Source organism: Prorops nasuta, unplaced genomic scaffold (genome assembly GCF_024137725.1).
Source record: "Prorops nasuta isolate Cenicafe-Biocafe unplaced genomic scaffold, Cenicafe_Pnas_1.2 PNAS00013, whole genome shotgun sequence".
NCBI lineage: Eukaryota > Metazoa > Arthropoda > Insecta > Hymenoptera > Bethylidae > Prorops > Prorops nasuta.
The window spans coordinates 5,712,585-5,723,593 of NW_027116810.1; the positions used below are offsets into that span (position 1 = coordinate 5,712,585).

At 29.0% G+C, this 11,009-nt stretch overlaps 1 protein-coding gene across 5 annotated transcripts; it reads left to right on the top strand.

Moving 5' to 3' along the window:
• Positions 1 to 2,948: 2,948 nt before the first annotated feature.
• On the top strand, positions 2,949 to 10,628 carry LOC136777984 (uncharacterized). 5 transcript variants are annotated; one of them, XM_066734572.1, is made up of 14 exons: positions 2,949 to 3,214; positions 4,144 to 4,302; positions 4,454 to 4,586; positions 4,752 to 4,906; positions 5,030 to 5,100; positions 7,872 to 8,055; positions 8,302 to 8,433; positions 8,501 to 8,554; positions 8,616 to 8,702; positions 8,865 to 9,077; positions 9,145 to 9,228; positions 9,300 to 9,517; positions 9,829 to 9,988; positions 10,389 to 10,628. In XM_066734572.1, the coding sequence occupies exons 5-14, from the start codon at positions 5,098 to 5,100 to the stop codon at positions 10,514 to 10,516; spliced, it is 1,263 nt and encodes a 420-aa protein (XP_066590669.1). In that variant the 5' UTR covers positions 2,949 to 3,214; positions 4,144 to 4,302; positions 4,454 to 4,586; positions 4,752 to 4,906; positions 5,030 to 5,097; the 3' UTR covers positions 10,517 to 10,628. The 5 variants fall into 5 exon arrangements, with proteins under 5 accessions (XP_066590669.1, XP_066590668.1, XP_066590667.1 ...); XM_066734571.1 differs by lacking the exon at positions 2,949 to 3,214 and adding an exon at positions 3,237 to 3,831; XM_066734570.1 differs by lacking the exon at positions 2,949 to 3,214 and adding an exon at positions 3,237 to 3,402.
• Positions 10,629 to 11,009: the final 381 nt, after the last annotated feature.

Genomic DNA, 11,009 nt, shown 5'->3' on the forward strand with positions numbered 1-11,009 from the left:
GTGTCATCGCTGAGGATCAAACTGTGTTAATTGAGATGAATATTAAAATAAACAAGTCAACACATTGGGTAAATACGATACAAATAAAGAAGCTGACAGATTACATTTGTAATTTCAAATGTAAGATTTTATATAGTACGTTTTGGGATTTTGTTTCAGATTAAATTATTGTAAAGTGTTTACTATGTCAATGCTGAGAATGGAGCTATGTGGATTGAACATTAAAACAAAAGGAATAGATTCACCATAATGTTGTTTCTGTGTCATCGCTGATGAGGATCAAACTGTGTTAATTGAGACAGACATTAAAATAAATGAGTCAGCATTTTGGGTAAATACAATAATAAATAAAGAAAATGACAGAATAAATATATAATATAAAATGTAAGATGTTTTATAGTACTTTGTGGGATTTTGTTTCAGATTAAATTATAGTAATGTACGTGTGTTTACTGTATCACTGCTGAGGATGAAGCTATGTGGATCGAACATTAAAAGAAAAGAATAGATTCACCATAATGTGGTTACTGTGTCATCGCTGAGGATCAAACTGTGATAATTGAGATGAATATTAAAATAAAGAAGCTGACAGATTAGATATATAATATAACATGTTAGATATTTTACAGTACTTTGTGGGATTTTATTTAAAGTTAATATATGTAAAATAAAATTTTTGTTTTCTTTTTACAATTGTATCTATATTAATTACTATATGTTGCAATCTCTTAAAATTAAGCCTCTGCTTTTATTAGCAAACTAATAGTTCCACACGGCAGTGATGCCAGAATCAAGCTTTTAGCAACAAAAATGAAGATAAGCGCTAGCCAGCAGGAGTATAGAAAATTTAAAGGGAAGCGGTACAAACACAACTATGCCTGGAGAGCATAGGTGTGATTTGGACTTCAGGCAACATTGGCTTTAGAAGAAGAGCGACTACCGCTAACCGTGACATTTTTACGTGTTATCCGTGTGAAGTGGTGCTGCGTTTACCTAAAAACTCAAAGCAAATAAAAATGCTTTTCCTAAATTGATTTGTAATATTGATAAAATGGTCAAATGTAGCCATTAATTAATTAGATTTGGTAATAAATACAGAAAATGCGTTTTATTATAACAAATGAGTTGAGGTAAAATAAACTCAATGTTTTTATATTAATCTGTTAACAAATGCATTTTTTTATTTATTATTGAGTCCAATAAATTAATGGTTATTAAAAAAAAAATTCCTTGTAATGAAAAAAAAAATGAAAAAATTCTAAACTTCACCAAGACTCGAACACGAGCCCACCGCATGACAAACGACAACCTTACCACCTGCGCTACAGCGCTCACTTGATGTACCAAGAGCAAAACAGCCTTTTAAAGACTGACTACAATTCTTTCACTAACTCGTCATAAACGATCAAGAATTAGCTGCAATAATAAATACATTTATCTCCATAGCATTATTGCACTAAATTTATTATGTTTTTAATTTGAAGCATACATTTTACATGAAGATACGATACTTTAAGGATGTTCATGCAATACTTTAAATACAAAACTATTCATATGCTGGTTTATCATAGTTATTCGACTACATATAACAAATATTATAATATTACTTAATTAATTTATGATAGTTGAGCATATGAGTAGTTTTGTATATAGAGTACTGAATGGTTTTAAATTATCATATCTTCATGCAAAATGTATGCTTCAAATTAAAAACAATAAATTTAGTACAATAATGCTATGTAGATAAATGTATTTATTATTACAGCTAATTCTTGATCGTTTATGACGAGTTAGTGAAAGAATTGTAGTCAGTCTTTAAAAGGCTGTTTTGCTCTTGGTACATCAAGTGAGCGCTGTAGCGCAGGCGGTAAGGTTGCCGTTTGTCATGCGGTGGGCTCGTGTTCGAGTCTTGGTGAAGTTTAAAATTTTTTCATTTTTTTTTCATTACAAGGAATTTTTTTTTTAATAACCATTAATTTATTGGACTCTATAATAAATAAAAAAATGCATTTATTAACAGATTAATATAAAAACATTGAGTTTATTTTACCTCAACTCATTTGTTATAATAAAACGCATTTGTTGTATTTATTACCAAATCTAATTAATTAATGGCTACATTTGACCATTTTATCAAAATTAAAAATCAATTTAGGAAAAGCATTTTTATTTTATTTATTCACTTATACCATAAGTACATCAGCTGTCAGATAGATCAAAGCTGTCACTACTCCTTATTTCTTTATTACACTTTATTTTTCCGTATAAAAAACATTTGTCTTCGTTCACGCCGTTCACGGTGACAGGCTGTGAATATAATATATATAATTTTTGATATATTACGTTCTGTATTTAAGATGGCTACTGACGTATTTCCGCTGGCAGTATACTTTGTGCAGTCTGCATTCCTTATATCAAAATTCACTTACTATAGAGCGTAGTACTATTCAAGATGGCGGACTTGGCAACCTTGCTGAGTGACTGGAAAGAGTATAGGATGTGTATGATAGGCTATCCTTGTTTAAATGCCTTAAAGAGAAAGAGAGAGCCTTATACCGCGTTCAACGTGGTTTCTCCAGGCCTTCGTTTCTTATTTTCCTATCTAGGACGTCGCCATTGCTCTTCTCTCTCTAACTCATAGATTTCTATCTGCGTCTTTGTCTAAAATAATTCTACGCCACTGGGTGATTTTTTGGTGAGTCTATACCACTGGACCTATCTGTGAGTCTTGTGAGAGTGTGAAAAGTGCAGAAATGTCAGTCTGGCAGCGCGGATTTTTAATCAAACGAGTGTTAGTATAAATTGTTAAAGAGTTTTAATTTGTTGGAAAATGTTAACCAGTTATAGTGAAGTTATAAAATTTTTAATGACTTTTCTGGATTATCGAAAAAAACAGGTATAATAAATTTTTTATACTTTTAAAAACTTACCCTAACAGCACATTTGACTAAAAGTCGACTGGAAGTCGACTTTTCTTAGTCATTCCGAAGTCAACTTGAAATTGTCGGCTATAAGTCAACTTTTCTTAACCATCGTTAAGTCGACTTCAAATTGTCAATTATAAGTCAACATTTTTTAGTAATCCTCAAGTCGACTTCAAATTGGAGTTAAAAGCTGAATTTTTTTGTATAGCGGTGCATTTGAAAATATTTTTCTATATTTCGATACACCGCATGTATGCAGCAGTTGGCCGAATCAGCCTAAAATTATGAAGGTTGGTCTTGAAGTTGCGTCAGAGTTGCAGTTCATATATATATATGTATATATATGTCATGTGTCCCGTGTATCCCTTATGCCCACCGGTAAAGTCATATCAATATTTTAATACATGTATATATTGATTATTTGTCTCGCCCATTTATATGCATGATAAATTTGCGTTTCTTGCAACTATTGTATACGGTAAGATTGAAAATTTCTATATATATTTTGTTAAATAAAAAGTCATTTTTGAGTAACCTTAATTCCTTTTCATAAATGTTTTTTATAATGTCTTAATCATATCTGTCGTTTAATATTTTTCTAATTTATAAAATAACTGCAATAAAATATGATTATACGTATAGAAGCAAACACATAGGGCCAGTATATAACTTAAAAGACCCTAAAGTATGCATACACATAAAAAATGTTTATTTCCAAACTAATAATATTAATGATTTGAAACATTTAACATAAAACTTCCCTAAATATAAATATAGTAAAGAATCTGTCTTCAATCTATGTTTTAGAGCTTTTTAAGTAACTGCCCCTGCACATGTTGTTTAATATTATTGTACTGAATTAACATATATATGTTAGATCAGTGACTATATAAGATCATTTTGAAAGGTAAATTTTCATTTATGTTGTTCTGTTTTTATATTATGAACTATAAAAGAGATGGTGAAACAATACATTTCGTAGACAAGGATACTGATATATATGAATAATTTAAATTTGTTCGATGAAACTCATTATATTGTAGTTTCTATACGTAAAGATTTTATGTTACATGTATTTTATATTATAATCATCCGCAGGTAAATAATTATTATCTCTTTATCACCTTTCAAAGTAAGCTTAGTAACAATTAACATAAAGGCAAATATTACTATTTTGTATACATACATTCTATTCATACGTTGTTATACTTTTTAATAGGTCTGTGTGGAAAATTGAAGAATTTTCAAAGGCTTATATCATAGTTGAGGAAAAATCTGAAAGGATTATAGCAAAATATAGAGATGCTATCATTCAATTAATCAGTGTATAATAAGTTTGACGTCATATTATATGTAAATTCTTCAGTTCAGTGTACAGGTAACTAATTACAATTTTTTATTACTTTTTCTAAGTCGAAGGAGAAACAATTAGATATAAAGGATATATATGTATAGTTTCCACCAAATCTATTGCAATCAATTAATATATTTTTAACAACCATTATATATATGCTACTCTATACTTTTAGATATTTGAAGGAGACTAATATCTTTTTTAAGGTCCACTTTAAGTTTGCAGAAGACTGAATTTAACTTTGTTTTCAACGGAGTATAAAGCTATATCTTCACTATTATAATATAAATTAGCTGCATAACTGTCAGGTAAATATATAATTATCATAGTTATTCATTTTCTAACTCAAAATAGAAACAATCATACATATAATAATTTTAATCTAATAAATATTAAAAAAAAACATTGACATTGCAAATACAGTTGCTTAATAATTTCTGAATCAGTTTGGTGTGATACTGTTCTGCTTTCAGATAAATCTGTATGGGATATTAAACAAATTGTTAAGACTTACATAAATTTGATAAGAAACTAGAAGGGATAGTTTATTAAAATTTTGGATGCTTCTATACGTATTAAGTAACAACAACTTTGAAATCTTCACAAAAATCCTTCACTTCAATGTAAGGTAATTAATTATTATCTTTTACTATTTTTAAATATATATAATATAAGTTCACTTTGTTTTTTATTTTATTAAAAGTTGATATTACCACTTTATAGTCATTTCTATATATATTGCCATTTACAGATTTTTTGCATGTTCAGCCGAAGCCAAATCAATATTAGAATATTGGAAGAATAATCTCGCAGAATAAAATGGTTATTTTATATATTTTTATTCAAATTTTAAGTATAACTCGTATACACTTTTAAGGTTTAACGCATAAGGATAACATTATTTGTGCTAGTAAACGAATTATTTTTAACATTATCTTTCAAAATGAAAAAATTTTCCGAATTATCTAAGCGTCAACAAGATAGACTTTCTTTGGCTTCATATCTCCGCTCTAATGTAAATTCATTTGAAGATGTTTCGTCTTCGGAAATTAATATAGTAGCAACTTCTTCAAATAATGCAATGAGTTTTATGATACACAACAGTTCTGATGTTACTCATTCTTCGAATGATGTATACAACGCATCACCAGTTATTGTAGATGATACTTCTGAAATGAATTTTTCTTTTTCTGATGAATGTTTATCGGACGATCTCTCAGTTAGTTCTTCTTCATCGGGAATATATGATAATAGCGATAAATTATTATTTAATCAGCTTGATAAGGCATGTTTAAAAGAAGAATTGCGAACCTGGTCGACTGATTTTCAAATTAAGCAAAACGCTTTATCAGCTTTATTAAAACTTCTTAAAGTTCATGGTCATGATGATCTTCCATCTGATGCAAGGACTTTATTGAATACACCTAAACCTCAAGCACATAGTATTATAGAGATTCCGCATGGACATTATCTACACTATGGTTTAGTAAAGGTATTAGAATTTCTTGTTCTGCAATTTCCTAATGATTTTCATGATGAGACTGTAGAGTTAGATTTGAATGTGGACGGGACAGAAATTTCTAATGCTCCAAAAAGTCAATTGTGGCCAATCTTAGGTAAAGTGGTAAATTCTTCTTTAAGGCCATTTGTTATTGGAATTTATCATGGATATCAGAAACCTAGTCTTTCAGAATATTTGAATTCATTCATTAAAGAATTTTTACATTTGCAAATTAATGGTTTTAATTTTAATGGGAAACAATGGCAGATTAAAATTCGATCTATTATTTGTGATTCGCCAGCTAAAGCATACGTAACTTGTACGAAATCGCATAATGGGTACTATGCTTGCCCAAAATGCACTGTGGTTGGCAAACGAATAAATGGACGAATGACATTTCCAGATATTAATGAGAGCCTGCGTACTGATGCCGATTTCATTAACAGATCTCAACCTCAACATCATCTTGAAGGAATTTGTTCTCCCTTTGAATCACTTTCAGTTCCCATGGTTACCAGTTTCCCAATAGATTATATGCATAACACGTGTCTAGGTGTAACTAAGCAGTTGCTAACATTGTGGATCAGTCGATCAAAATCTTCAAGAGTAGCTAAAGTTTATGTTAAAGCGTTAGCTGATAAATTGAAAGTTGTGTCTAAATGTATTCCTTTAGAATTTGCACGCAAATTTTTTCATTTAGACGACTTTCTTAGATGGAAAGCTACACAGTATCGTACTTTTTTGCTTTATCTAGGTCCTGTTGTTTTAAATACTATTTTACCGGATTCTAAACTTCTTCATTTTAATTCATTAAATTGTGCCATTAGAATATTATGTTGCGAAAGAGATTATCTTAAAAATAATACATACTCTCAAAATCTATTAGAATATTTTGTTAAAAATATGAGCATTTTATATGGACCTGAGACACTAACATTTAACGTGCATAACTTGATACACCTAGCACAAGATGCTAGACAACTAGGACCATTAGATAATTTTAGTGCTTTTCCATTTGAGAATCATTTGTTTAGCTTAAAAAAGTTGCTCAGGAAATATGAGAAGCCCCTCCAACAGCTTTATAATAGATTACATGAACAATCTCTCTTAGTTTCTAGTAGGCCTGTTTGGTCTATTCCTCAGCTTGAGAAACCTATAACATTAATGTTGCCATTTGACTGCTACGATGCACATGCAAGAATCCGATTCCCTTCGTTTACTTTAACCACTAAATTATATAATAACTGTTGTTATATACAGGAAAATAATATTACATGCATTGTGTCTATTTCATATATTGCATATCATCAAAGAACACCTGTCATACTTGGTCGTAAATTTCTGCATTTATCTAACTTACCTAATTATCCTCTTAATTCTGGTGCTGTAGGTATATATATTGTTAAAGGAATCTCCGATCTTCAAATGTGGCCAGTTTCATTAATTAAAACAAAAGGATTTCAAATTGATACTGATTGTGATTCAGAATATATTGTTATTCCTTTACTAGCACATAATGATTAATTCAAAAATTTTAAGTTATGTAGTTTCTATATCTTATAAAATTTGTTTGTTATATTAGGCATAACTTATCAACCAGTTGAATGTTTTAAAATTTACATTTTAATCGCTTATTGAAGAATTAAAAAAAATTATGGAGATCGTGATGAACTATGTAGCCAATGCATGAAATTGTATTTGTGTATAAATATTATTAATAATATATAGTTTTTTTTATATCTTTAAGTTTTTGTAGTAGTAAATATATTATACTGCTTTCAAATAATTGTTTTGCCATTAATTTATGGAGTTTTTTAATATCATTTTACAAAGTTACTTATATGCATCTATACATATATGTACTTTAAAAGATAATTTTTTTTTTTCTAATAATGGTCTATATTTGCTAAGAGTACTGAAAATATGTTTTCATAATTGTTACCCAAGAAAGCATACATGCATGTATTTTAAGATATTTGTGCCAACTCATGAGCTTTTAATCCTTTTATAAATAAGCGATTAATTTGTAAAAGCATCTAAAATGATATATATTTTATATAATAGCTATTAATACCAAAAATATGTTCATTAGGCATGGTGCGTGGTCATTGGACAAAATTGTGTAGCTACTATCCCAGAAAGCTGGATATTGAAAAATAATTCAAGCTACTGGTGGCCACCAAAGAATGTTAACGCCTCACAAGCAATAAAAAAAGCTATTGAGCCAAACGAAAATTGGGGAATTTATCCGTATAGCCAATCATTGGGTCCTGTAGGTGAGACATATTTATTAATTAATAAAAACGTTCTATACGGTGAGCCAAATTGATTCATTCTCTCATTTGAACTAATTTCACTCTCATACTTGCTTTACCTCGATCTGTCGGGTATGCAGTAGGCCTACCAGAGGAGTGAGAAAAGTACCAGGGTGAAGTTAATTGAAATGGGAATGATTCAAATTAACACTGTTTATAAAAATTTATACAAGTGAAACACAGTAATTCAACATTTTTCTTTACCAGATAGTTATAAGGAAGCCAAAAAATTGGAAATAAAATCACAAGCTTTATCATCGGAAGCAGACACGGATACTATAAAAAAAACTTTATTTGGCAAATGTAAAGAAATATTCTTCAGTGACGATTCTAATGCCTGTAAGCTGCTATAATAGATTATTATAATTCCTCATGTAATCTAATAAGATATTTTTCAATTTCTCAGCTGATGTTGATTCTCCACATGAAATTTTAGAGCCCGATTTTAAGAAAAGGAAAGGTAAATATAAATGGTACATAGTTTTAATTGAACTTTTCTTAATTGTGAAAATTATTTCCAGTTAATTTAATGAAGAATTATAATAATGAAAATGCCAAAGATAACATAATAAACTTGCCTAAGGTGACGTATGTGTCAGATTTCCAAGGTACAGAGAACATATAAATTGATATTTATACTTCATAAATCAATCAGTTATTTTATAGTATATTTGTTGTTTAAATAACTGACAAAATGTGAACATGATTTCTATTAGTCACTAATATTAAATATATTTTTAATGTTATAAATCTTTATTTATTTCCTGCAGATAATAATACAAAGAAACATCACTTGCAGTCACATAACCCTTCCGCCACTACTTCCACAATTCATCAGTCTCCTTCCTCTGATAACAGAGAACAATTGCCAGTAAATCTACCTGCTGCTAACTATAATATTGACAAATTTAATTCCAAAGCGTCTAATTATTCGCACACAGAACTAGTTACGGACTACGCTGATAACAATATAAATGAAATAGGTAAAATAATCAAATGTTTAACATTGCTATAATGTAATGTAATTACTGATATATTATACTATTAAAGGGTGCTCAAGACAAGCGGAAAATGTTGTTTCTTCGGTGCAGCATCAGGTGACGCAAATTGTGAACACTCATAACAATTGTTGTTGTAAGCATTATAATAATACTTCTACTTTCAATAGTTATTTGAAGTTATTAATACCTTTCATTTTATTGCAGCTATTTGTAGAAGTGAGAATGAAAAACAATATAAAAAATTATATAGAATGCTACATGATATCAAGTCATTACTGTTGGAAAAAAATTCAGTAAGAGGAGCAAATGTAGAAGAAACAGCTGGCAATAGCATATTATCGAAATTGCCTTTGAACACTCTATTAGACTTCACTAATTTTGAAAAACTACTAGAAGAGGATAGTTTGGCTAAATATCATTTGGTAGGTAAAGTAATCACATAATAGTGTTATCTTTCTGCTTGTATAGATGCATGATAGTAAATTAATTCTCAGCTAAAAGTAGATAAACTTAGTCTCTATGAGAGGTATTTATAGTCACATTTTATTAATAAGGCAGACTTAAGAATTTATTGTTCCATTTCTTCTGATAGAAAAGGATAACCAATGCTTGAGATGGTGTTATTTATAAGATCTGACTGTAAATAATAGCCTATATATATATATATATATAACTGGGTTATATCATTTTTACGATATTCACTTGTATTCTCCTTTCCCTTCTACAATTATAGGAAAATCTTATTTCTAAAAGTGGTGGAGCGAATGAAAAAATAGCCACAAGAAAAGCTATGAAGCTATTGTTTTCCAATGAGCTTGGCACCCTATTAACATGGGCTGGTCAAAAAAATCGCACCTGCTTTAAAAAATCCAAGTCCTGTCAAATCATTAGTGGTATTTCCTTTATCCTTTATCTATTCTCATTCTCATTAATTAAGTTTTTTAAGGTTGATTGCTCTACTGTCTTGATGAATTTTCTATATTTATCTATTTCGTGAAGGAGTGATGTGTGCTACTGACTTCAAATAAACAGATATATTTACAATCGGCCTTTTATGTTATCATTATATATTACTAATATTATATGTATAGATGAGAACAACCTACACCAATATTAATCCGTATAATTATATTATTACAACAAGTAAATAAACTAGCACTTAATCTACTAATTGTACTAAGACATATGAGCACTTTTAAATTGCTAGAAAATCTCCGATCGATATTTTCAGTGTTAAAATAATATTATTAAAAGACTGTATTTCCAATATAAAATTTACTTTTATATTTACAGATACTATATTAAAATGCATGAAAGGTAGTACTCAAAGCTCAGTGGAACAGTTGATGCAAGAATGGTTGCGGCGATCAAGCGATAGAAAAAGATACGAGAACAACAACTCCAATGCCTCTAATTTATAAGAATTATTTACTCAATAATTATACTGTATTTTTATGTCTTTTTTATGTATTTTGTTTATGGAAGTTTAATATTGTATTTAGGTTAAATATACTAAAATTAGGTCAAAATTAATATTATTTTTTAATTTATTTCATTACATTAAAAATAAAGAACTAAAAATTATACTTTACGAAGGCGGCTTGAGGTCGACTTATAGAAGTCAACTTATAATTGACATTTACAAGTCGACTATATGTTGACTTATAAAAGCTGACTTAAAGTCAGACATCGTCGACTTATAGTTGACTATAATTTGACTTATAGCTGACTTATCGTCAATATGAAATGAAAGTTAACTTGCGAAAAGTCAACTTATAGTTAACTATAAGTCGACTTCTTGCTCTTAGGGTACATTACGTATTAAGGAAATATATTAAGTTAATTCTTGTCAAAATTAACTTAATATATAAATGTATGAAACAAATAGATTCATGAATTTAAATAAGAAATACA

Coding starts and splice junctions, on each gene's coding strand:
- LOC136777984 (XM_066734572.1), top strand. Junction 9,078..9,144: donor TAACAATATAAATGAAATAG/GTAAAATAATCA, acceptor ATACTATTAAAG/GGTGCTCAAGACAAGCGGAA. Junction 9,989..10,388: donor GTCCTGTCAAATCATTAGTG/GTATTTCCTTTA, acceptor TTATATTTACAG/ATACTATATTAAAATGCATG.